Below are 27,906 nucleotides of genomic sequence, written 5' to 3' on the forward strand. Positions count from 1 at the left end.
GAAGGAAGGCGGCATGGGGAGACATTTGCTGGTAAACAGAAGGAAGGACTATGCAAAGGAGTTACTGGAGCTCAAGGGGAGGTATGGATGTCAGAAGAAGTTTATTTATTCACCGGATTAGGCTAGAGAAGACTAAGTAAAAGAAAGAATTGGGGTTTGAGTGACAGAGGCTGAGGGAGCCAAAGCTGGAAGAGAAGTAAGAGCTTGAGGGCAACAAGCCAGGAGCAGGAAATTAAACAATAATCAGGAAGGAAAGGAGCCCAGGTCTATAGCAAGGGAGTTTGTGCCATAGCTGGGAGAGAGGACCGGCTTAGGAGACTGATATGTTAAATGGGGCTTAGCGAAGAGATGCAAGAAGGACCGGAGGAGGGCTCGTAAACTGCAGTGAACTGTTTGCAAAGTTGTTTCAACAGGAGGAAAAGTAGTTATGAAGAATGGTCCTTCCTTCCTCAGAACTTGGCTGAGGAGTTGTTTATGGATTGAACATGTATTGTGTATAAGCCTGTAATGTGATCCTGGGTGGAATTACGCCAATGGAGGGCAGCTGGAGCCCTTTGAAGGGGTCTAAAGGCAACTAGGCTGAAGAAGAGGACAGGTAGCTCCGAAAAGCTGGCCAGCACAGAGCAATATGGAAGAAGCAGTGCAGTCAAAAGAATGTTACCCTTGAGGGCAAAGGACCTGGGTCTTAATCCTACTTCTGCCACCTTTTACCTGTTTGAAATTCAGTAAGTCCCTTTACCTCTTCATACCTCAGTTTCCTTTTCTATAAAATAAAGGGATTGCCTTAGATTAGTGGTTCCCAAACATTTTAGTCTCACTCTAACAAATGACTGAGGTCCTCAAACAACTTTTGTTTATGTGAATTATATAGATATTTATCATATTAGAAGTTTAAATGTCTTAGTATTATTATGAAAATAGTTTAGACCTCCTAAAAGAGTCTCAGGGACTCCCAGGGGCCACACTTTGGCCACACTTTGAGAACCACTGGTCCAGATGATCTCTAAGGCTCAGCTCAAATCTCTGATCCTATGACAACTGTAGATGGTACTAGCACAGAATGTCTTATGCTAGAAAAGGTGTGAGTATAGCCTATCTACATCGAAAATCTACCACGTTCCTATCACCTCTGCCCAAATTCTCCCACCCAAGGCAACCTATTTCACTTCTGGACAACTCCTACTGATATTTCTGTTGCCCTGAATTATAGATTTAACTATTTCTAGCCAGCATAAATATTCTTAAAAGCTCTAAAACTCCATTTGTGACATGGTCTATGAAGGGAATGGGGGTACAGTATGAAAGGGTTCTAAAGGGTGAGGCTACTTCTCTGAGATCTGTGGACCAACTGTTTAGTCAAACTGAATGCTTACTTCTTTGCCTGTCCTAAAATTCAAGGAAAATTTTTTTCAAGCATTCACTAAGAGCTAAGAGAGCATAGGGAGTGAGAGGGGAAAGGAAAGATGCCTGTTTGGGAATTGTTACTTGGTACCATTACATATGGCTTCTTATCAGTAAACTAATGCTACTTTTACTTTAATGAACAACATTAGCACTGAACCATACTGTGAAAAAAATCTAAAATATGGAGTACAGGGGAGAGGAGGAGGAGGAAATTAATCTTGCTCTGATACCCTAGAGCTAAATTCTGATTAGATCAGAAAAAAAATGAGAAAGGGGGAGTCAGGTTAGAAATGAACTTAGCCACATGCCAGACAAATGAGTTTCGCCATCACCAACAGGTGAGCTAAGCCAAACGTGTTGTAGTGGAAAGTCTACTGGCTGAGAAGTTAGGAGACTTAGGTTCTAGTCCTAGAGTCCTGGCTCTGCTGCTGATTTGTTTTGTGGCTCGGGGCAAGTCACTCTCCTGCAGGATCTCAGGTTCTTTATCAGTAAAAAGAAGGCTTCATTAGATAGTCCCCAAGACCTTTTCCAGGTCCAGAATTCTGTGTGCTGTGTTCTAAGGTCCCTTCAACATCTGATGTTTTGTGTTATAAGGTTCTTCCCAGCTCTAATATTCTGAGTTTTATATTCTAAGATCCCTTCCAGTTCTATAACTGTGAAAACACAAAAATTGAAATTCCTATTGAAAACCAACCAGAGACAGAGCTTCAGCATCCTAGCAGGAAGCACTATTCTAAGAAATTGGCCAAAGAATTCAACATTACAAGACCTAAGCCTATAGCCAGAGATGAGGACCAAAATCAGAAATGGTACCACTACTTGTGCATGCCAGTCCTAAAGTCCACAACTCAGAGTCTACAAACACACTTGTAGGTAACAACATAAAATATCAAACTGAAGATACCATCTTCCTAGCAGCAGGGCACATCATTAAAGTAGACTCCCTTAGTAAATTCCATGTGTGTGAAATCCTATCATCTTGACTCTGGCTAAAAGAGCTTACTTTACATTCGTAGAGTATTTTACAGTTTGTAAAGCATTTGTATGTCTATTGTCTCATTTAATCCCCACCATAACCTTGTGAAGTGGCAAGTCTTACCATATCTGTTCAACAGAAGAGCAAATGGAGATTCAGAAAGGTGAAAAGACCTGTACAAATGTAACACAATCCACAAAGCCCATTGGTATGGGACTGTCTCTTCATTATTGGAGATCAATGTCCCATGCCTGTGTGAGGGACAGGGCAGAATTGGCAAGAGAGAGAAGCGAGTTCTCAGAAGTTCTTTTAGCTTCTAAAGAGACAATATCCGATGTCAACCTCCCTTAAGATTGCTGAAGGGAGAGAAAGACTCTGGGGAGATGCAGACATGAGAGGAACTGGCAGTCTATCATGTCTTTATCCTCACCTTGCCATACTAGAGACTTCAGGGAATGTTCCTTTCAGGTGAGAATCTTGGACTCTCTCCTTTGGTTGAACTATCTTGCTCCCAGTGGGAGCACTCCTTGAATCTATTTTGTTTAGTAATATTTAGCAATATGTTCCTGCATATACTTTCTTTAATTTCTATTTTGCTATTGACTTGGATAAATAGGTTTCTTTGCTCTTTACTTTGTGCATTTACTATGGAACTGGTACTTGGTGGTAAGGGAGCCAAGCTTAACTACAAAACTTTCTTTCCCATTAATGAATAGCAATCGGGAGTTTAGCTTGAACCTTAAAGTTACTTCCCATAGACTAACACTATGTTAGGGAACAGATAGATATAATTCTAGCCTAGTACCTCCCCTCTCCGAGAGAGCAGAATGGCCAGTCTCTAGCCCCAAACTATTGCCTCTTCTCCTGGCAGAAATTAAAGCCTCCCTTGAAGGAAAATGGAGGGGGATGGGAAGAGACATTAAAGATGTCTCCTTGTGAGCCAGTCATCTTGAGAAAGTAACATTACACAAGGAAACCTAGGGACTGGGCTGGCATTCAAGTGCAGGTTTTCTGACTCTGAGTCCAGTGCTCTTTCTAATATAGCTGAGTTCAGGAATCAGGTCCATTGCTGATGTAAGTAAGGGGAAAAAATGATGGAGTTATCTTTAGCCGGAGGGAAAACAGTAAGTTAAGGTGTATCAAAGCATTTCAGCACAAAGAGGAGAAAAGACGATAAATTTGTTTTGAGGTCAAAACTGGTTCTGCCTTTGGGCCCCCTTAACCACTAAAATGAAAGGGCAGGGAATTACCTCGCCCTGCTAATAGAGTTCAGGGATTAATTTCCCAGTTAAAACAATTTTTTCCTTTTTTTCTTGAGATTTTAAATTTCCTAAAATTTAGAGCCTCCAGTTGTCTTGTTTAGAATATCCAGCTGCCCTGCCCTTATGTCATATCTAAACAAAAACATAATGTATACAAAACCCCAGATGCCAGTCCCCTGGGTTATTCATTCAGACAATAAAAAGGTAAAGACTTTTAATGATCACTACATAGTAGGTGGTTTTGATTGAGGAAGAAGAGGACAAGAAAAGCTTAAAAAAACCAAGGACACTGGTTTGGTGAAAACACTGGTCAAAGCAAGAGGCGTTGGAATACTCCTTGCTCCGCATTGTCTCTTCCAGGCTCTCCCTCCACCTCCTTCAAGGTTCATTCAATCCACATCTACCACCCAATCAAAATTGTAGTAACTGTTGTCTACCAACTTCCAAAATACTCTCCATTCCTCAGACTTCATTTAATTTTAATAGTATTCTATTTTCCCCCCAGTTACACATCAAAAAATGTTTTAGCATGCATTTTTCCAATATTTCCTCAATGACTTTAGTGCCTGGCTCCTAGTCTTTCTCTTCTCTCCAACTCCTGCCTTCATATTTGGAGACTTCAACATATATATTGACACTCCCTCAAACACCTTACCTTGACTGACCAGATAGACTGATTTTAGGCATAGGGTTAACGAAGAAGAGATGTTGGATGGGGTATGGGAGTGAACCTTCGCAGACTGTGTGAGGAAAGGACAGGGGCTATGGTGAAGAACAGGCATGAGACCAGGCTGGAATAAGGCTTGATGAACATGGAAGGCTGAGACTGGAGATAACAGGGTACTCAGGGTCAGGATAGGGAAGCAATTGGAGAAGTCTTAACCTGAAACCCAAGGGTAAGATGTGACTAAACAGTTTACCTAATATTAAACTTCAGAACCCCCTAAAGCTTTTCTCCCTCCCCCCCTTCTTTTTCTACATCTCCCTCAGTCACACCTTCTGTTGTCTGTCCAGGGTTGTGCTGGTGAATGTTTAACAACCGACTGTAAGAAAAAAAATGTATGCACAACATACTTTTAAAGTTTAATCAGCATTATTAACATTTTTTCCAACACTTGCTTAAGTCTAGATAATCAACAAAACAAAAATCAAGTCCTGATTTGTATCCTTTGCTGATTTCTGAGGTATAAGGGCTCAGACTGAAAATTCAATAGTCTCTCAAGAGTCAGTACAAATTGGCTCCAGCATACCCCCTGTGTCTTTCCTTCTCCCTTTGTATTTCTCTAAAGTCCCTTTTGTCTATCCACCCATTATATGTACAGTGAGGTCTTGCAGGCCTCATGTGGGTGTCACCACGAGGATCAAAATGCTTGAGATGCTTGCTGGTTCAAGCAGAAATCTCCTGGTGCCCTTCTTCTTGAATCTCTCATGGACTTTGCCCTGATCTGATCTTGGGGTTGGGAAGGGCTGACCCTGATTCAAAAGATCTCCCCTGCCATGTCTGGACTTGGAAGAAGAAGAAAAGGTGCCTAAGGGCTAAGGAGATGAAAGTAGCAGAAGGGCTGCAGCTGTGAAAAGCAGACACAGACACAATGCATTATGGATAAATCATGATGAAGCATGTGGGAGTGAAACCCATGCTGCTGAAGTCCATAGCACTGAGACCAGTGATCTTTATTTTTCTCCCCCTTCCCTTTCTCTCTCCCAAAAGGGTGAAGGTCTGCTCTCAAAACTAATACCTCTCTGGGGCTTTCAGGGTACTTTGCTTAAAAATTTGTTTCTAAATTTTTTTTTTGTAGTTTAAAATTTTATTTTGTTCTCTTAAATTGGCAAATATGCTAAAGTTGTTGATGCAAGCTGCTAAAGGATATGTATTCTTACTTGATCTGATCATTTTTGGCTGGGGGCTCAGAGTTATATGAGAAATTTATTAATTTATTTTTACAATTTCCCAGGGCAAAGGTTATATACATTTACTGGGGTTTCTCTGGGCAAATGAGTCAGCAATAGCAGCTAGGAAGCATACCGGTTGGGCAATGAGGCTGGCATCTGCCCTTACATTGGTCCAAGGAAAGGGACCAAGAGAGTAACTGTAGAGAAAGTCACACTCCAAGGAGAAGAGTAGCTCAGTCCACCATAAGGTTTATGTATTTGGCAGGGTGGGAGAGAAGAAGTAAAGTAACATGCTCACTACTGGTGGCTCGGTAAGTCACCACTGTGAAATATGCATCTCTTCTTGGTCATGTCTCATTTCATAATATCTCTTCTCCCTCCATGTCTGTTCTTCCCAGTCTGCACCTCTGTTTTTCTCCCTACTTATTCCCTTTCTATCTCCTTTCTGTCTCTTTACTAACATGGTATGAAGCTAACATGTTGTTGTTCTTGTTTTTACTAAAGTTTCCTATTTCTTTTTCTTTCATTAGCAAAGCAGGTGAGATGGATATTTTATATTTTGCTAAGAAAAAAATAACCTCTGCTAAAGTTTATTTTAACCAGTGATTTCTTGTAGTTTGGAGGTGACCCTCCATTCCCAAAGGTCAAGTCAATGGGACAACAATTTCTGACAGGTTCTATCAATGGGCAGTATGTCTTGCTCTACGATCAGCCTAATTAAACTTTAGAGAGAACATCACCAGAGGCTTGGCCCCCCAGGTGATGCTACTTTTGAGAGGCCTCCTCCAGAAATCATTAGGCCTTTACACACAGACACACACACATTCCTCAAATGCTTTCCCCCCTGTGTCAAAGGCCTTTAGAATAACAAAAGGCTTCCCAATTCAGCAGAAGACACCGAGGAATAGATGTGGGGAAAACCAATAGGAAGTCTTTCTTATTGGCACCAGGTACAATAGTACAGCATGTCAGACACCAGCTTAATTGGGTTTGCACTCATTTGATGTCACTATGCCTATTTGCATAGACTATTGTTGGCTACTGAACAAATACATTCCCAGAAATAAAACCAACACTCAAAGATGAGAAGGCAAACATTTCTCTGTGTGTTGGGAATATATTTCCCCTGATCAGTAAACACAAATGACTGGAAACAATCTTTAGCAAACCAACCTGGTGGGGCCCCCCAGACTATTAGATTAAGTGCCAAATTCTCATCCTGAACCTTTTAAAGTTATCAGGAATTAAAATCAGCCTCCTGAACTCCAATAAAAGAACAACATAGGGGAATACAGTACAAAAAAAGGTATATTTAACTCAGCAATTATCAAGATAAAAGACCAGTGAACCCAGAAGAAGAGATGTCTCTGATTTGAACCTCGGGGAAGAATTGGCTGTGTTTTATCTATTTGGTTTTTACAACCAATTAGCTTAGTTGATTAGAGACAGTATTATGTAAAAAGAACAATGCATTTGGAAGCATAAAACCTGGTTCTGAGTCTGAGCTTCTTGTGACTGAAGGCAAATGACAAACGAGGCCTCATTTTACTCATCTGTAAAACAGGGATAATGATAAGTGTGCTACCTTATGCCTCCAACACTGCTGTACTTCAGTGCTTTATCATGACATGGAAGTGACTGAATTCCTAACAGACTATGCCAATGGAACAGCCTACCCATTTGGACAGGATCTGAATTCTAGACCCAGACACAGACTGAGTACCTGTCATCTGATAATGCAAAGAGGATCATTACCAGAAAGCTGACCACCGTATAATGATTTTTGAGGGGTCAAAGCAACCCATGAAACTATCTACTTAGGCAGGCAGGGGTTGGAATATGCATTGGTGGTTGGAGTACTCACTGTGAAATCACAGATATTTTGAAGTGTGGTGAAATGAGGAAAGTGCTACCTGTCACTTTATTACCTATGTGATCTTGTACGTCTCTTAACCTTTCTAGGACTCCTTTTCCTTAGCTGTAAAATAAGGAAGTTGCATTAGCATATGGAATGGAACTAAGATTCCTTTCAACTCTAAATCTGTGCTCCTGTGCTCCTAAAATATGCTGTATGGTTTTATGTGTATGTGAGGAAAGTGCTTTGTAAAAATCAAGGTATTATATAAATCTGAGCTATTTTTTTTTATTTTTATTGGAGCTATCTGTCAATAAGGACATAGCTTCCATCCCAGGGTGGCTTTTCTCTATCCCACAGACCAGACCATATACCAAACCTTGGCTGGTTGACTTGAAAATGAATGTTTCTGGTTCCAGTGTGAAGTGGATCAATGGAGAGAATATGGAAGTTTCAGAGCCAATACCTCTTTGCTTTTGAAAAGGTGACTCAAAGCCTATGTCCCTGATATCTATAGCTTCAAGACATCTCTCAAAGCTGACCTCTTCTGTCCACTCACAAAGCCTTAGTTGAGGCCATCATTGCTTCTCACCTAGATTATTACAAAGCCTCCTGAATAACTCGCCTCCCTTCCTCAGGTCACCTCTCTAGTACATCCTACACACTGCTCCCAAAGTGATTTTCCTTAGGAAGAAATCTGACCGTGGCACCCCACTCTACTCAATCAACGTCAGTGGCTTCCTGTTGCCTCTAGGATAAAATATAAACTCCAGTTTAGCTTTTAAAGCCCTACACAGTCTGGCCCCAACTTATCTTTAGGGGTTCTTCAGACATTACTCTCCAGCCTGCCCTCAGAGATCTAGTCAGACTGAACTTTTCTCTGTTCTTCTGTTCCACACACAAGACTCCATCTCCTTACTATGTACATTTGGACAAGCTATCCCACGTATCCAGAATGCGGCCCCCTCCTGGTCTTCACCTCGGAGTCCCTCTCTTTAAGGTGAAGCTCAAGAGTCATCTTCTTCATGAAGCCTTTCCTGACCCCTACCAAATGTTAGTGCCCTCCCTCCCAAACTTCCTTGTATTAAACTACTTTTAATTATATTGAGCTACTGTTAACTTCATATTTATGCTATATGTATATACTAATATATGTTCTTGTCTCCCCCATTAGAATACAAGATCCTTGAGAGAAAGAATTGTCACCATTCATTGTACTTGCATTCCCAGATTCTAGAACAGTTCTTAGAACCTAATAAGGGCTAAATGAGGATTTGATTGGTTGACTGATGTCCTACCGTGGTGGTTCAGTAGAGTGATCATTCCTTATGAAAGACAGTACTTTATTCTCTACTTCCAAGCCAAGATGTCACAAAAACAACAATAGAGGGAGCACAGAAGAAGTTATTTAACCTTTCCTTTCCTATGGAGTGTGTAGGACTATCACATCATTCCAGGGGACTCAGGTCTGTCATCATACATATTTTATTTATTTATGACATTGCTCCTGGAAAGGGATGATCCCCATGTTAGGAATATGACCAAGAAGAGAGATATCCCCTTTACCCTCCCTTTGGAAGGGCTCAAAATAGGACTGATACAAGGAAGGAGTAAGGCGGGTACTGAGCTCACAAAAGACTCAGACTATGTCTGGAATGGGGGAAAAGGGGAGGCAGAGAGGTCAAGCAGAGCCTAAGCTTGTCAGAAGACTCTCTCTGCCAGACAATTATTTATGTCCTCAAACTCTACTTGGTACCATTTTTGTTATCATTGCCTGCAGTCTAAGCTCCGTCGAGATTGGTGCTCATGAGGAAGAAAAGGAAATAAAAGCTGGAGCAGTCAATTGCCTCTGTATTAGGGACTTTTCCTTATTAGTGGTGCCATACATCTATTTTTTCACTTGCTTAGCTCCCTCTCCTTCAGCTCCTGAAAATTTCCTGTTTGCAGGAACTTTCTATTTGTGTGGACTTTAGACTCCTACCATTCTCTGCCTCTGTCTTTTTGGTTCATTTGTTTATCTGACCTCTGACCCACAAAAGCCAAAGGTAACCAGATCCATAGGAGTTGCTCCAAACTTCAAGGCCTGGCTCCTCAGCTGGTATTTTTAACCCACTGCTGCCCTAGACTCAGTGTGATAGCTGAGAAAGTGAGGCTGAAAGGATTGGTTGTTGTCAAATTTATGCAGAGAGACTTGGCCTTGCACACACAACATTATCAGTGGGCACAGTCTACTTTTTCCAGTTTAGGCAGCCGTCAAGGAAGAAAAACAAGGAAATGAACTTAGTCCTAGAGCCAACAAAGGGACTAAACCTGAGATGGCTTTGTGCAACCAAGTGAGGGATCTGAGCAAATTAATCTTATTGCTTTATCCAAATTTTCCACCTCCTACATTCTCTTCCCATTTATAGCCTCTCACTTTCAAACAACCTCCTTTTGCTCATTTTATTTTTTGGGATTTTTTTTGTTTGTTTTGGTTTTGTTTTGTTTTGTTTTTTTGGTGAGGCAATCAGGGTTAAGTGACTTGCCCAGGGTCACACAGCTAGTAAGTGTCAAGTATCTGAGGCCAGATTTGAACTCAGGTCCTCCTGACTCCAAGGCCAGAGCTTTATCCACTGCACCACCAAGCTGCCCCTTTTTTGCTCATTTTAACTCATAGAACCTCAAGTTCCTTGGCGGCAAAACAAGGGAACTCAGATTCAGTGATATCTTTGGTAGGAGCAAGGTCCCTGCCATGTAGGCTAAAGGAACTTCCCTAAATGGCAACAAAACCAATCAGGAGACTTAATTAGTCCTGAGAACTTAGGCTTAGACTATTGCTGTAGCTTCCTCCTCACAAAACCATCAGGGGCTCTTCCCTGGCAAATGTGGAGACAGGGGAGGTACACCTAATCAATCAGTGCTGTATCTTTGTTGAATAGTCTTTCCATGCTCTCATTAGGTAAACCTCCTTTTGTTGAATTCTAGATGGTCTATGAAGATATCATTTCATTATAATCCTTAGCCTGAATTTTGAGACTGGCCTTAGTCAAGCCTGACCCTCTATTTAAGATGCCACTCAAGCACCATCATCTGTACAAAGACTTTCTTCATTACCGCCCTCCCCTTCCACTACTACTGACCTCTTTCCCAAACTACCCTGTATTTAATTACTTTGCACATGTTTGTATTTATTCATTTTATATTGATATATTGTTTGTTTGTGTGTGTATTGTTGTGTCCCTCATTAGAACATAAGCTTTTTGTGAGTATGGATTGTTTCATTCTTTGCAATTATATCCCCAGGATCTAGCACATTGCCTGACACATAATAGGTGTTTAATAAATACTTGTTGGTTGATTCTAGATCTAGCCTACTATGACTCAACAACACTCTTTTATATTCAGGCATAAATAGCTCTAATATTAAAAATAGATGCCATGATGTAACTTGATGCTATGAAGCAGGAACTATCGTCCTCATTTTTCCAAATGGGGAAACCAAGGCTCAAAACAGTGAATTAATCAACAAGCATTTATTAAACACAAAACAGTCCCTGCCTCAAGAAGGTCACATTCTAAAGGGGGAGACAACACACACATATGAAAGCATATGTGAGGCACGCATAAAGAGCTAAAAAGGTGACCTTGGGAGAAGGCACCAGCAAGGGCTGGATGCAGAAGTTGGTGGACGCTAAGGTGAATCATGAAGGAATCCTGAGATCCCCAAGAGGTAGAAGTGGGAGGAAACACATTCCAAACCTGGAGCGTGCAAAGACACAGAAAAAGGATATGTAGTATCATGCATGAGGGACAGCAAGGAAATGAATCTGGCTAGATTGTAGTGTGTAATAAGGCTGGAAAGGGCCAGGTCGTGAAGAGCCTTAAATGTCAAACAGAAGAGGGTATATCTGATCCTGGAGGTAACAGGGAGCCATTGGAGTTAATTAAGTTTGTGTGTGGGAATGGGGGAGCCAGGCATGGATACCTTTGCTTTAGGAAAATCTCTTCAGTGGCTGTGTGGAGGTGGATTGCAATGGAGACAGATTTGAGGCAGGCACACCAATTAGAAGGCTACAGTGTAGTTCAGGCTGCAGCTGATAAGGGCTTTAACTAAGGTGATGGCTGTGTGAATGGAGAGGAGATACATACAAAAGAGGTCGGGAAGGTAGAGAGCAATAAGATTTGGCATAATGCAACTCACCACACAAAGCTACTGAGTGCCAAAGACTGGATTCAAAGCCACATCTTTTCTTATTCCAGGTCCTGTGCCCTTTCCTCTACATCCTTGAAAAGTCTCTTGAAAAGGTATTTGTTGAAGGTACCACCATCCTTTTAGTCACCAAGCTCAGAATCATTATCAACTCTTCTGTCTCGGTTTCACTCCTCATATCCAATCAATTGCCAGTCTTATTTTTTTCTACTGACCATATCTCAGGCCTCCATTTCCTTCTTTCCACATACGACTTACTCTAATTCTCATTACTTCTTACCTGAACTTAGACAAAGGAGATGGATAGCAAGAAAGCCAATTTAGCAGGACCACAGTGTGTAATAATTTGTCATCCTACCTAAAGTTTCTCCTTTCTCCAATCCATCCTTCGTACAGTTGCCAAATTGATATAATCAGCTTTTTAACAACCCTGAGGAATGGCCACACAATCAGATGAGAGAGAGAGCTGCTGCCTGCTGGCTGGTTGGTTTACCCAGCAATCCCTAAGTGGCCTGGGATTTAATTTAGGACAGAATTCATCAATCAACAAGCACTCATTAAGTACTTACTATGTGCTAGGAACTATGCAAAAAGTTGGGATAAAAAGAAAAAGTCCCCCAAGTCCCTGCCCCTCAAGGAGCTTCTATTCTAAGGGAGAGAGTAGATGGAAGGTAACTTGAGAGGGCATGGAAGTAGCATCTGGGGAGAAAAGCCTCTTAGAAGAAGAGGCCCTTGAGCTGAGTCTTAAAGGATACTAGGGATTCTAAGAGCCATGGGTTTTTGAGAGAGAATATCCCTAGCATGTCTAAAGATACAGAGACAGGAGCTGGACTTTTAAATGACAGACAAAAGACTTTATATTTGAACCTGAAGGCAATAAGGTACTACTGGATTTTGCTGAGTTAGGAGGTGGGGGGAGTAACATGGTCAGACCTATGCTTCAGCAAGGCTGCTTTGTCAGCTGTGTATAAAAGACATTTTGGAGTGGGGAGAGGCGTGAGGCCAGGAGACCAGTCAGGAGGCTATTGCAATAGTGCAGGCAAGAGATGAGGAGCCTGAGCTAGAGTGGTGCCTGTATAAGTGGAGAAATGAGGACTTACTCAAAATGTCATAGAGAGAAACCACAGGATTTGCCATCTGATTGGATATATGGGGTAATCAAAAGGAGTTGTAGATGATACCGAGGTTTAGAACCTATATGACTGGGAAGGTAACCTAAGAGAGTATGCCAGTAGCAGCTGGGGAGAAAAGTGTCCTGGAAGAGAGACAAGGAAGCACCTTCTTTGCACTTTCCCAAACTTCTTATGTTCTATTTCCCTCTACATTCTCTTGGATCCCACCAGCCTCAGTTTCTAATCCTCAAACATGGTACTCCTGCTCTTGTCTCTGTATCATCTTCATCTCAAGTGCCAGCTCTTCTAAGAGACCTTTCTCCCCAGCTGCTACTGCCATCCCCTCTATAGCAACAGCAAAGTATGGAAGAAGGGAGAGTCTGGAGGGACAGTTCTGTTTCCAACATGTTAAATTTGAGATGTCTATGGGACATGTAGGTCTAAATGTCCAATAGGAAATGGGTGATACAGAACTGCAGCTCAGGAGAAATTAGGACTAGGCATATTGATCTGAAAATGATTTGCACAGAGATAACAATTAAACCCATAGGGGGTGATGAGATCATCAGGTGGGAAAGTATAGGGAGAAAAAGAGTGCTCAGCACAGACCCTTGTAGTACCCATAGGTAGTATACCGGTAGAGCATGAATGAAGATCCAACAAAAGCGTGAGAAAGATTAGTCAGATAGGTGGGAGGAGAACTAAGGTTCTCTGTGATTTAGAAAGAGAAAGGATGTTAGCTCGCTTGTGGCCAAGGTGGTGTTGTCATGGCACTCTTGGAGTAAAGCCATCAGAGCTGAGAGCTGTTTTGGTGCGGTACGGAGGCAATGATCAGGAGGAGGGGATTGTGGAAGTGTTCCCACTGTGAACAATTGAATAGCCTGGGCCTGCATTACTGACCAAGGGTAAGCCAGGAGGCTGAAAGGATATCTCTCTTCTCTTTCCTTTCTTTCCTCCAGAGAAAAAGTGAATTTTTTCTTGTTGCTTGTCAATTTTCTTCTTGGTGTTTCTTATTCTCCCTCCCCAGCCATTTCAGTCAGAGTTGAGTTTTGATTTCCCTATTTAATTTTATGTTTATGCTAGCTAAACCGGCTGTTGCTTATAAAATAAACACCTGTTGGCTAACAAAAACTGGAGCTGCTGTTGTTATTATTGAACATACAGAGAGAAACTAAGAGATGAGGAAATATCTGTTTCAAAGACAGGAGACATTTTCTTGCTCAGCAAAGCTGAGCTGGAGGTGGAGCTACATGGAGAGGGGTGCTTCTATTATCTTCCATAAGTCTTGCAGAAGTATCCAAGAACAATTTAGAGTTACCAATAGATTCTTTCCTTTCCTTAACCCTGTGCTGTTGAGACAGGCTATGGTTTCCCTCTGAGAGGTTTGCAGAGGTAGGTTTCCTGCATGCACATATAAACCTAGTCCCTGGAAGGGAAAAGAGAATGAGAACTTCTGTAGGTGCCATTGGTCTGAGCTGGAGAGCTTCCTCCATTTGGTTACCATAGCAACACTACCATAGCAACATAGCGATGTTGTTAAGGCCCTGAGGCTTCTGGTACTTGGGGCTGGAGAGCCATGAACTCTCTCACAAGCTCTCCCTGGTGGTCATATTGATAACCCTAAAACAAAGGTTGAGCCATGTCCTTTTCCTGTTCAGGAAGTTCTGGGGCTCCCTAATGCTTCTATTTGCTTTTAAAGTCATTCACAATCTGGCTTCAGCCCATCTCTCTAGGCTTATTACATTTTACTCATCTTCATGGGCTCCAGGTTTTAGCCAAACCAACCCTACTTGCTGTTTCTCATGTATGACTATTCTATCTCCCATCTTTGTGTCTTGGCACCAACACTCCCCCATACCTGCAATGTCCTCCTTCCTCCCCTCCACCTCTTAGAATCCCTAGTTTGTTTGTTTGTTTCCCATGGTCAGTCCAAGTACCATCTCCTACAGAAAACCTACTGGGATCATCTCAATTGCTTTTGATCTCCCCACAGTACTTAACTTTGTAATGACTTTGTATTTATCTTGAATTTTCTTTTCTGTGTACTTCTTAGTTCACCTGAAATGAATATAAGTTCCTTGAGGGCAGGGACTGTTTTATTTTGTCTTTGTATCTCTGGGACTAGACACATAGCAAGCATTGAATAAATGCACGTTAAATGAATGGATGAATGAAGGGAATTCCACCTCAGAATCAGAGAATGTTAGAGTTTTAATCTAGAGCTTAGTGGGAGATTATCTAAAGCAATCTTCTCATTTTGTAGATGAAGAAACTGAGGTCCATAAAAAGGAAGCAATTTTTCCAAGGTTGCACAATTCATCAACTCAATTAAATTCAGAAACTTATGTGCCTATGAGGAAGCCACTATGTTGGGCACTGGAGATACAAAGACAAAAAGAACCACTCCCTTCGCTAAACATATTAACATTTTACTGGGGGGGGTGGGTTATGTGGAGGAGATAAAACATTTATACAAGTAAATTAATTTGGAATATATCCAAAGTAATTTCAAGAATAAAAGAACTAATGGGAAGGGCATCAGGTTAAGACTCACTTAGTAGGTAACACCCAAGAACTGGGCTTTAATGTGAGCAAGGGATTCTATCAGGTAAAGAAGGAGGGAGTTCCAGATAGGAGGTAATACCTGTGCAACGGTATGGTGATGAGAGATGGGATATCATGTACTGGAAACAGCCAGTATGACCAGAATACAAGGTGATGAAGGGGAGTGATATGAAATAAGATGGGAAAGGTGGGAGCCTTTATGGGTTTTAACTGTCAAGATAAGGATTTTCTATTTTGTCCTAAAGGCAACAGGGAGACATGGAAGATTTTTGAGGAGGAGGATGGCATAGTCAGATCTATGTTTTAGAAATCTCACCTTGGCACCTGTGTAGAGGATGACCTGATGAGGAAAGAGATTGAAGGCAAGGAGTGACTGGGAGAATTTTGCCATGGCAGCAGGTGGTTTCTGTCTAAGGACTTGGCTCTAGTCCCTGTTACACACTGATGCCAGTCTGGCATACCAGGTTTAAGTCCAACTCTCTGTACAACAGGTTGGGACTGGATAGGGCTCCAGCCAAGCTGACTCAATTGGGGTAGATATGGAAAAGTTGATATTGTAGGACCCAGTCAACTGTAAGAACAGGGAAGAGGGGACAGTGGAAATTCCTTCTAAATAGAATCCCTCAAAAGGCAAGCCTCTTCTTAATTAGAAGCTACTTTTCTGACACTTCAGGCACTATCAACAAGTTTCTACTCTAATGAGACATTCTGGAACAAGTGGGTGATGTTGATATACGCAGTATTTGATAAGATAACATCCCCAGAGACATTTTTCCATCATAAGGTGACTTTGATGGTTCCCATTTCTTTTCTCAAGAGGGTCCCAAGGAATAGGCTACTAATTTTTTTTTTCTATTGGTCCCACCTACTCATCCACTGGACCTAATGCAGAGCAGGATGAAGTTTGCCAACTCTGTCCTACCCTGTTGTGTCCAAAGCAAGCACAAAGCCTGCCTTAGATTTCCTTTCTCCCTCAATTTACTCTTCTCTCCTCCTTTCCCTTCCTTGCTTTTTCCTTCCTACCATCTTTGTTTCTTCCTTCTTCTTCCTCCCTTCTTCCTCCCTCCTTTCTTCTTCTCTTCCTTCCCTTTCTTCCCTCCCTTACTTCCAACTGGCTCTTCCCATCTCATCCAAAGGACCTGTATTTGAAATCCAACTTTGTTACTTCTGAGAAACCTTCTTATATAATGGACAGAGTGCTGGACTTAAAGAAAGAAAGACCTAAATTCAAATCCTGCCTCAGATATTTACTAGCTTTGAGACATACAAGCACTTAACCTGTCTGAACCTTAGTTCTCTCAACTATCAAATGAGGATGACAATAGCATCTATCTCACAGCAATAAGATGGAATATGCATTACAAACCTTAAAGAGATATATAAATGTGAGCTATTATCATTTCTTCTTATCTTTGTGACTTTGATCAAATCACCTCTCCAGCTTTGATATTTATTAGCTATATTAGCATTAGTCAAGTAGCACCTGATGACCTCTAAGGTCTCTTCCCACTAAAGCTCTGATCCTAAGTCACTTCCTTTTCTGAGCCTGTTTCCTCTTCTTCAAAATAGGGAAGCTAATACTTCTGTTTGAGATCTCACAGGGTTCTTGTGAGGAAAGAACTTTGCAAACCTACAATGCCATATAAATGAGAGCTATTGATATCTCTATCTTTTTTTTTCCTGTCCACAGACCCTGTAGAAGATAGACTGGGACAATAGATATTAAGCAACCTCTAATGGGCCCCACAAATGTTCAAACAGCAATTTTGAACATGCCAAATGATGCGGGTGTTTCTGAGGTTGCCACATTAGAGTATAACAACATCTCATTTGCACTCTAACATCATCCCTAGTTCCCATTCAGTAAGTACTGTTTTTCAAATTTTTTTTCTCTTTGATTAAATATTATGGTCCATGTTACTGATTTTCAAGCGGTGTAAGTTCTGGTTTGTCCTTGGCTAAATCTCCTTTTTATTCCTAACAGGGTTTTTTTTTGGTCCCTTGCTGTTTTGATGGCTCCAGTGGTATATTCACAACAAACCTAGCTTTAATAGCATGTGAAAAATGGAATTAGCATGCTATTCATCCACAGGCCCCAATCCTCTGGTACCTGCACGGACACTTCCCCAGATACATTTGCAGTTATCCAATTTCCAATCCGTGATGGTCCTCATAACTCAAGTCAACTTGAATTTATTTTTCAGACACTGTATTTAATAAAATGTTCACTAAAACATAGCTAGAGTACAGTTATTTTTTCTAAGTAATCTTTTATTTCCATCATAAAATATTCTTTCAAAATATCAGTACTTAGAATATCCTATTGCTGACTTTTGAGGAGGTCCTGTCATTTCCTTGAAATGAGATCTTTTTCTTTTAAAATGTATGTCCATTTTTTTAAACTATATACTGACATTAGGTGATATTCTAATCAAAAATTTTCAAAGTAACTTTTTTCTTTGATAATTATGTAAGTTCTGCTCTTCCTTTAGGACGGGGATAGGGAACCTTCGACTTCGAGGCCACATGTGGCCCTCCAGGTCCTCAAGTGCAGCCTTTTGACTGAGTCCAAGTTTTACAGATCAAATCCTTTTATTAAAGAGATTTGTTCTGTGAAGTTTGGATTTAGTCAAAGGGCTGCACTTAAGGACCTGGAGGGCCACATGTGTCCTCAAAGCTGCAGGTTCCCCACCCCTTCCCTAGGATCTAGGAAAGGCACAGATGATAATGATGATAGTAACAATGGCTCACATTTATGTAATACAGCTGACAAAGTGCTTTACTGGTGCAGGTATTAATATATCCCCACTTTGCAGATGAAGAAACCAGTTCTCAGACTGATGAAGTGACTTGTCCATTGCCACATGGATAATAACTGGCTGAAACAATACTTGATTCCAGGTCTTCTGAGTCCAAGTCACTGTTCTTTCCAGTTATATCATGCTACCTTTCCAATCAACTCAGCAAAACTCTTCCATATTCTTTTCCAGACCTCAATTATGCCATATGCTGGTGTCTGGGGAAGAGACAGTGACTGCTGCCCACTGAACTTGGCAGCTTCCCTCTCTAACCCAGGCTTATTTATCTTGGAGGTAAAATGGGGAAACCCATTGTGAAACTGTAGGGACTAATTCCTATGCACCTTGGGGACCTTGGGAGTGAAATAGGGTGAATAAAGTCTATTCAATGACAAGTTTTAAATGGAAATATTTTGTGATGAAAATGAGAAACTAGCAAGAAAAAAAGAACTGTATTCTCTTTAGATCACAGGTGATCATTATAATTGCTTCATTGAAAAGAAGTCATTCATTCATCCCTCAAGCATTTATTAAGCATTAGCTATGTTCCAAGCATTGTACTCTGGGGATCCAAAAGCCAAAACAAATCAGTCCCTGCATTCTGAGAACTTTTATTTTATTGAGAGAAAACAAGTGAACACAGATAAATACAATTGAAATATATATAAGGTAAATGCAATAGAATTTCGGGGGGGGGCCAGGAGGGCACTAGCAAGTGGATGGAATTCAAGATTGGTTTCTGTTGGAGGTAGTATTGGAGCTAAGCTTTGAAGGAAGTGAGGGATTCTAAGAGGGGAGAAGAGGGTACATGCCAGGCATAGGGTCAGCCTGTTTGAAGACATAAAGACTCTATCTGATGGGGCTTGTTTTTGCTGCAGTAGCAGAGGTAGAATACTGTATTTGGGGAGCAGTGAGTAGGCCACTGGGATGGAATTCAGAGTGCATAAAGGTCAATCCAAAAAGATTTATTGAAAAGAGCCAGAATATGAAGGGTTTTAAATGCAAAAAGGAGGAGTTTGCAATTTATACTAGAGGCAACGTGGGAACTTCTGGAGTAAGGGAATGACATAGTTGGCCTTGTGCTTTAGGAATATCAATTTTGCAGCTGGTGGAGGATGGATTCAGGGAGGGAAAAAGACTTGAAGCAAGGAAACTGAAGAGGAGGCAGTGCCCCTCCAGGTGACAAGCCATGAGGGTCTGAACTAGGGTGATTGTTACATGAATGGAGAGAAAAAGATGGATGCAAAGGATGTTGTAGAGGTAGAATCAACAAAATCTGGCAACTGATGGGATATGGAGGCTGAAGAAGGGTGAGGAGTTGAGTATGACTCCAAGGTTACAAGACTGGGAGACTGGAAGGAAGGTGGCTCCCACAACAGAAACAGAGATCAGGAAAAGGGGAAATTGGGAGAAGAAAGATAATGAATTCTGTTTTTGACATGTTGAAATTGAGATTCTTATCAAGCATCCCATTGGAAATGTTCAATAGGCAGTTGGTAACATGAGATTAGAGCTCAGGGGAAATGAAGTCTAATTATGTCATTTTAAGAGTCAAATGACTAGAGCTGGAAGAGACCTTTAGGGGTATGAATCCAACACTTTCATTTTACAGTTGAGGTAAGTGAGGCAAACAGAGGTAAAGTGACTTGCCCAGGTTCACACAGCTAGTGTCTGAGATGGTATTGGAACCCAGATCTTTTTTATTCTAAGTCCAAGACTCTCCACTACTCTATCAGGCAGAATTCATTGAGATCAGCAAGAGAAATAGTTTTGAGAGAGAGAGGAGAAAAGGGCTCAAGACAGAGCCCTGGGCTACAACTACGACCAGAAGTAGGATCTGGATGATAATCTAGCAAAAGACACTGAGAAGGATAAGCCAGATACATAAAAGAAGAACCAGGTCAGAGCAGTGTCAGGAAAACCAAGGGAGTAGGGGTATCCTGGAGGAGTGTTAAATGTTGCACAAAGGTGAAAAAGAATGAGGACTGAAATTGGATTGAGCAATTAAGAGATCACTGATAAATCTGGAAAGACTAGTTTCTGTTGAGTGATGAGGTCAAAAGCTGGATTGTAAGCGGTTGAAAAGAGGAAAGGAAATGTAGGCAATGAGTGCAAATGTCCATCCCAACACTGCCCCCCCCCATGGGTTATAAAAAAGAAAAAGAGATGTAGGATGATAACTTGAGTTGATGAAAAAGTTAATTAATGGTGAGATAGAGGGTGGTGGGAAGATTACAGGAACAAGCTATGTATTTTTATACACTATCTTGTTTTTTTCCATTTATCAGACTAATGTTACCAGTAACATTTAATGTTAAATACTAGTAACATTTAATTTAGCAACATAGTAATGTTATTAGTAACTAGGGCTACTAGATTAATGGCATAGTAGTCAAGTAGAACCTGTGGAAACACAATATTAGGCCATTAGATCAAAGAACACTATGGGCAGAGTATAACCGGATTTCATCAAGACAGTTGACAATGTCTCATAATATCCTTGTGGATAAGACAGACAGAATTGGATGATTGTACAGTTAGCTGGGTTCAGAAATGACTGACAACACTCAAAGGGTCTTGATCAATATTTCAATGTCACCCAGAAAAGAGACTTTAGTAGAATCTCTCTAAGGTTCTGTCCTGAATTAGATGAAGGTAATAATTGTGCCATAAGCATCTGTTGAAGGAACTAGGAATGTGTAGTCTGGAGGAGAGAAGGCCTTGGAGTTGTGGGGAATGATAGCTCTTTTCAAATACCAGAAAAGATGGCCTGTGGAAATGGAGTCTGAACCATCTCTATTGCAACCAGGTATTATAATGGTTCAGAGCTTATCACCTCATATCACATTTGTCATTGTCACAGACTATTTGTTCTGCATGGCCTCAGGGGACAGAACTAGGGATGGGTGGAAACCAAAGAGAGTTAGATTTGACTTAACACAACTAGCAAATACAAATCCTTACCACCGTGGCAGGACTGTGTCCCTTCTGGTTAGCTGTCACTGGCGTATCCTTGAGGAACAATTATTTCTCCCATCTCTCCCCCTATTTTATTTCTGATGCTTTCTCCAGCATTGGAGAGGCCTCAAGGTAATTTGCATGATCCTGGCTCAGTTGCCATGGAGTAAAACAGGTAATAAACAGGGAGGAGCAAATTAGGAACACCAGCAACACTCAACATTCAGCAAGAGATACAGATCTTGTGGGAAACACCTTGCTGGGGTGGGGGATGGGGGGGATCACGCTTGGGACTAATTCATTCTAGCTGGATTAAGAGTCTGAAATGGGGACTTTGGGCGGAGCAGGGAAAGTAGACAGTTCTATCAACTGCCTGAAGAGGCCCCTTCACTCAACAGGTGAGATCCGAGTGAAAGAGTAGAAAGTTATAAATGGCACAGAGGTATTCGCACCCTGGTCTTGCCTGAAGGAGCTGAAAAGTTTCCAAATAGCCTAAAGACATTTTTGTCTTGGATATTTTATTTCATAAGTATAATCCCTCCACATGCCAGCTGTGTTAGAGCTGGCACCATCACTGAGGGAAGACAGCAAACAGCAGGAAGCAGCTACAGGAAGTAACAAGAGACACAACACTAAACAACCCGAGCCGTGGTGGTGATCAGTCACAGGAAGATGGAGAACAGTGATGTGATGAGCCATGACATCCCCGAGAATGGATGATCATGGCGGTGACGTTAAAAATAAAGGGAGGGGATGATAGAAATCCCCTCTCCTTCTCCTTGTCATGCCCTTTCCTCTCCCTTCTCTTTTCCTTCTTCCTCTCTCTCCCTTCCCCTCTTCCTCTCTCTCCCTTCCCCTCTTCCTCTCCTTCCTTCATTCCCTTTCTCCCTCTATGTGTGTGCCTTTCCCTGTTTTTCTGTCTTTCTCCTCTCTCCTTCATCCTCCTCTTTTCTCTCTCTCCCTCTCTTTCCCTCTCCTTTTATATGTGACCCCTCCTCCCTCCCCACCTCTTTCTCCTTTCTTTCTCCCTTCCCTCATCTTCCTCAGTAGCCATTGGGTCATCTGAAAATAATTTGAAAGTTATCTTTTTACGACCTGGGGAAAGCACTAGAACCAAAGTGGGGGAGGGGCTAACAGTTCTCCTACAAAGGGACCGGTGACAAAGAAATGGGGAGGGACAACATTGCAACAGTGGTAGAAAATCGTGTCTCTCTATGACAAGAAAGAAGTATGAACACAGCTACAGATATGAAAAAAATGGAATGAGATGCTTCAAGAAATAGTGAATTCCCTTATCACTAGAGGTCTTCAAACAGTGACTGGATGACTACTTAATGGGATTATTATAGACACAACTTGTAGTTTGGGGAGGGATTGGACCAGATCTCAAAGGTCGCTTCCAACTCTAATTCTATGATTCTCTGAACATCTTACCAAATGCAGAGCCTGAAAAGATCATGTAGTGTTGGGAAAGAGCAAACCATGCCAGAAAAAAGCAAATCATGCCAGTGCTAGAAGAGAAGGATTCCCTCAAAAGGCCTCCCAGGACTTTTGGCCACTGATTTCCAGCTATGGAGGATGAAATGAGAGGTGCTTTTTTTCCACACAATCCTTTCTCTATTTCATTTTCCTTGGCTTTCCAAATGTAATTCCACTTCTTACTAAGAACTTGATTGATTTTCTTCTGTATTGGGAAATAAGAAATCCAGGCACATGGTTCCTAATCCCTGAAGGCCAGCTTGGTCCTGACCCAGCCTCATGGTCAGGCAATTGGGCTAGGAGGCAGAAGGGGAATGCTGATAGAGGAAAATATCCCTCTGCAGCTTTCACCATAGCAGGAGCAGCTGAAAAAATGGAGCTGCTAATTGGGCCAGTGCTTCTCTTAGGCTACCAAGAGGTGAAGAGAGAACATGGTGTGCTGGAGAAGGAGAGCTGGCCTTAGGATGAGGAAGACCTGGGTTCAAGTCTCACTGTGTTGTACACTTGGAGGGTGAAGCGACTTCCCACTGGCTTGGAGACTTCTGAATCGCTAGGTTGCCTAAGTGTGAAGATGCTTGGAGGAGAGAGGAAAAATTCAGATAGAACAACAGACAAAGAATTACTTCTAAGTAAATGGGTAAGAGGCAATGCATGACTTTTGAAAAGCTGATAGGAGCCCCAGAGCCAGACATGTAGGGAAGTCAGCTGCTGGACATGTTGATACCAGTACCTACACCCCCAGAGACGGCTAAGAGCAGGCTTCCCTGGTGAGATCATTCTCCATCTCTCTTCTCTCTCTCCTTCTCCTAAATCTCTTCACAGTTACACAGTAAAAGGGCTCAGAGGTTTCTCAGACAATCAGGAGTCAGTCCACCCTCCACATAAGCAGAACAAAGAATTCCAGGACATTATTCAAGGACTCGCTACTCTCCCCAACCTGGGTCAAGGGAGTATTATTACATAAAGAAGAAATAGAGAGAGGCTGAAAGATATGAGGCAGTTATGTCCATGATAACTGCCCTTGAGCCTCCTTGCCTTACACCATTATTGCGTATGTGTGTGTGTGTGTGTGTGTGTGAGTGTGTGTGTGTGTGTGTGGGCGGGGGTGTGGACATGTGTGCTGTCTGTTTTCAGGATTGTCTGTATTGGTCAGGATTCCTGCTGCTCCAGTATTCCCACACACTGTGAACCAGTATGAGAAGCAAGTAATGATGAATCAGGGGACTCATAGCTGGTCTAGCATGGCTGGTCTGAGTTAAACCAATGGAGCATATTTCTCGCTTCCGAGACCAGTGGTCTCCAATCTTTTTTGATATACATGTATTACGGTACTAGTAATTATGTATGTTATAAAAACATAGGCCAAAAAATCAAAAGAGGATGAGGTTAAAAAAAAAAAAGAAATAATATCTGATCTTAGAGTTAATAGGAAGCCACTACAATTTACCTAGTAGTGGAGCAACATGGTTAGAGCCGTGAGTTAGGAAAATTACTCTGGGAGCCCTTTGGAGGATGGATTGGAGAGATGAAAGATGAGGAAGGGTGATCAGTTAGGAGACTGAGGCAATAGTTCAAGTGAAAGGTGATGAGGTTCTGAACGAGAGTGTCCGCTACGTGAGTATAGAAGGGAACATATGAAAGAGATGTTCTAGAGAAAGAAATTTCAAAATTTGGCAACTAATTGGATATGGGCTGAGAGTAAGAATAAGGAGCCAAGGACAACACTGATTTTGAACCTAGAAAACTAGAAGGCTTGTGGTGCCTTTGATAGAAACAGGGATGTTCAGAAGAAGAGCAGGTTTGGGGAAGAAAGATAATGTAATGAGAAATGTGATTCAGATGGCAATTGAATTGTATGCCTGTTAATACTGGGTGATTCACTCTGCCCACTGAAGAATGACATGGGGGCTGGACTCTTATTCATCAGCCACTGCACTGGTGCAAAAAACCTGCCCCACCAAGGGACACCTGCCACAGCCTCACAGTGACTTAGCAGGCAGGCTGAAAGCACAATGTGGAAGGATGAGGAATTTTTCCTATGCAGTTGCTGGTGTGGGTGTCTGGGAGAAGTTATAAGTGCTCTGAAGGTCCTATGCTTGGTAGAGGACAGTTGAGGGTGAGGGCTTATGTAGCCAGAAGAGGCCTGCAGCAAGAAGGTGTGGGGTGGTAAGTATGGGGCCACAACGATGAAGGTGATGGTGTGTCTGTGTTGAAGACAAGTCCTTCAGTTGGGCATCCCAGAGAGGGTAAGGTGTCATTTCCAATCATGGAATCTTTGGGATCATGCCAAGGCCTCCACTTTAGAGACTATGGTTCTAGAGAAGAGTCTTTAGGGTAAAGGACAATGTAGCACCCTAGAACTGTGGGTCTGGTCCAACACATCACACAACACTCTGGTCCTGAGGACCTTAAGGCATCTGGTTCAATTAGGTGCCGCTTGGTGAGGCCATTATGAGGTGGGAACAATATAGCCTACAGTGACAACTAAAATTGATATATTGCTTTAAGGTTTGCAAAGTATTCTAACTACAAAATAGGTGCTATCCTTATTCCCATATTATAGACAAGAAAACTGAAAGTAGTAAAAAGAGAACTGTACTATAAGTCATAATATTTGGATTCTAATTCAAGTTTTGGTGGTGCAATGTTGGGCAAATCAATTCCCCTTTCTAAACTCCAGTTTTCTCATCAGTAGGAGAAGGTTGAACCAGATGACCTCCAAGTTCCCTTTCCAGCTCTGACAATCTGTTCTTCTGTAGGATGTGGCTGCCTCAAACTGGAAACTCCACCCCCTCCACTGAAGCAACTCACCCCGCACTCAGATCCTCCAGTTGGTTCTGCAATTGCCTCCGTTTCCTGGGATTCTTCTAAACTGGGGAATACCCTCCCTGCAGCCACGCCAGTCCAGATCCACACCCTGAGCCAGGTACCTCACTTGGCTCTTTGATCCTCACTGCTCATTACCCAGAGAAGTAGAGAGTGAGTCTCCTGCTGACTGGCAGATGTGTAAACATTCCTGCAGCTTTTTCATGCCCTTTACAATCATTTGCTATATTTAAGCTATCGTCACTTCCTAAACTTCTTAACTTCCTTATTTTTCCTGTTGAAGCAGACAAAACACTCAGAAGCTTAGCTATTTTCAAATCATCACTAATTGCATCTCCTGTCTTTTCAAGTAGTATATTTTCTTTCTAGTGTTTATTTTCTTCCAGACACATTTATAAAATTCCATCTTACTCCTACTTGCCCTTTTGGTCTCATTTAACCATCTGGTTGGTGTGTATATCTGGGTTTCTTTTTCTTGTAGCCTTAGTATATTGTCATTTTCTTGACTAAAGAGGAAATATCAGCAGAAGACACTCTTAGAGTGTTGGACTTGAAATCAAAAGGCGGGGGTTAGAGTGGGAAAACTGTGAAACCAGGGAAGGTGCTCACCTTCTCTGCAGCCTGATTGTCTCATCTGAAGAATGGGAATAACAGTACTCATGCAGCCACTCCACATGGTTTATGTGAGGTGAAAATCTCCAAGTGCTATAGAAATACCCATTATTATGATTTCTCCACTCTGTCCTCACAGGACTAGGATGAAGGCTCCTTTTGTCTATTGTCCTTTTTCAGAGGAACCAAAGTGTCCTAAAAGACTTATTTAAAGAAAGAAATGGACTGAGTTATGAAAACTATGGAAAGAGTTTTAGGGGGAAGGAGTTTTTGGTACAGAACTTTCCTCTCAAAGGCCCTGATCTACAGTGAGCTTGGGATGAAACTAAGTGAACATTTTGTCCAACATTTTCACATGCAAAGGTATGACCAATTCATTCCATTTTTTCCCCTCATCTTCAAAAATTAGAAAGGTCCTTTACCTGACAGCACAGTGAAGACAGCAGCAAAGGCGTTGAGCTTGAGCCCATCTATGACGTTACTGGAGTGGAAGAGCTCTAGACACATGAGACTGAATCCGACGACTAAGAGAAGGATGTATAACACTTCTGAAACCACAGACAACCAAAGCACACCTGCAACATACAAGGACAGAAGAACAAGCCTCTTCAGTGACCTCCTCTCCCACAACTGGAATATTAAGAGCATGGAATCTTGGCCACCCAGGACCTCCTCCTTCCCTCTAAACTCCCTTCCCACTCTGAATCCTCCTAACCCTCTCATGTTACCAAAGCAGAACCTGAATCCCAGAGAGATGAAACTTATATTGCTAGAATGTAAGCTCCTTGAGGGCAGGCACTATTTTTTAAAATCTTTTTTTAATTTTAGACTTAAATACATTATGCAAAAAAGAAACATTATAAACATATATAAAAAAGAAACGAAAAAACGTATCGTGTACAGCAGAATATAAGACAGGATTCAAAACATGTATCAATAAATTTCCATCTCAAGAAAGCCTATATAATAAATTCTATATATTGTGTTGAGAGCTGTCCATCTTTTCTTTACTTCTTTGTAGGTTTTCTTTTGTTCTCTGCTATGCACTTTTTACTTTGTTCTTTTTCCGCCTTCTTTCCCTGCCCCCACAAGAAGGCTACAATTAAGCATGGATATATGTATATATAGATATAGATATATACATACATGTATACATGCATACATATATAAACATATGCTTTTCCTAACAGATTCTACTCCTAATCTTTTTTTTATGTTTGTGCATATCTCTTACTTCCTATCCCTCCTGACTTCTCTGCTTTACCTGCTACCTTGCCCTCCTACTACTTAACCTGCCCCACCTCCAACAATCCCTCCCTTATCCTTCCATTCCCATAAATCTAAACACCCTATTATATGGTCCTTTCACCTATTCCCTCACCCTCCCCTCTAAAGATCTCTCCCTTATCCTCTCGCCCCTCCCTATCCCCTTAGCATTTTATTTCTTTCCAAATTTAGAATGCTTTTATACTCTTCTAGATGTACATGTATCGTTCCCTCTTGAACCCATTCCAGATGAAAGTAGGTTTCCAGAACTAACAGCCCTCCTGCCCCATCTAATTTCTCTGTACTGGTTCTTCCTCTCATTTGTATAAGATAATTACTCTTTTTAGCTGTTCCTAAACAGTTTTAGTTTTTGAAATTATATCATGCTCAGATCTACCAAAATCTTTCTTATGAACTACTCAATTACTAATAACAATCTTAGACATATGTTTTACATACATAAAAAGTAAACAGTCTGTCTCTATTAAATCCCTTGTAATTGATCTTTGGTACGTACCTTACATTTCTCTTGGCTCTTATATGTCAAATCTTTTATTAAGTTCAAAGTTTCGTTTTTTTAACAAAGTCCTGAAAGTCTGACAATTCATTAAATATCCATTGTTTTTTTAATTCAGAATTATGCTTAGCTTTGCTGAGTATGATCTTTTCAGCCTGAAGCCCAGTTCTTTTGCTATTGATATATAGTGTTCC

The 27,906-nt window shown here is 41.5% G+C and overlaps 1 protein-coding gene and 1 long non-coding RNA gene across 4 annotated transcripts in view; one reads left to right on the forward strand and one right to left on the reverse strand.

The window, feature by feature from the left end:
- On the forward strand, window positions 1-26,419 carry LOC114043895. 2 transcript variants are annotated; one of them, XR_003569151.1, is made up of 4 exons: window positions 1-81; window positions 16,947-17,119; window positions 25,251-25,417; window positions 26,339-26,419. It is a non-coding gene; the product is annotated as an uncharacterized LOC114043895 (long non-coding RNA). The 2 variants fall into 2 exon arrangements; XR_003569152.1 differs by lacking the exon at window positions 1-81 and adding an exon at window positions 91-725.
- Window positions 1-27,906, reverse strand: part of GSG1L (GSG1 like) — a 353,520-nt gene that overhangs the window by 123,525 nt on the left and 202,089 nt on the right. Inside the window, exon 3 of one of the 2 annotated variants that reach the window (XM_027863126.1) lies at window positions 26,352-26,504. The exons of the other annotated variant lie outside the window; for it this stretch is intronic. Coding sequence (XP_027718927.1) covers window positions 26,352-26,504 — 153 coding nt within the window. The remainder of the gene's footprint in view (window positions 1-26,351; window positions 26,505-27,906) is intronic. 2 annotated transcript variants of the gene reach the window in all.

This window comes from Vombatus ursinus, unplaced genomic scaffold, assembly GCF_900497805.2.
Source record: "Vombatus ursinus unplaced genomic scaffold, bare-nosed wombat genome assembly UNPS02014770.1, whole genome shotgun sequence".
Classification (NCBI taxonomy): Eukaryota; Metazoa; Chordata; class Mammalia; order Diprotodontia; family Vombatidae; genus Vombatus; species Vombatus ursinus.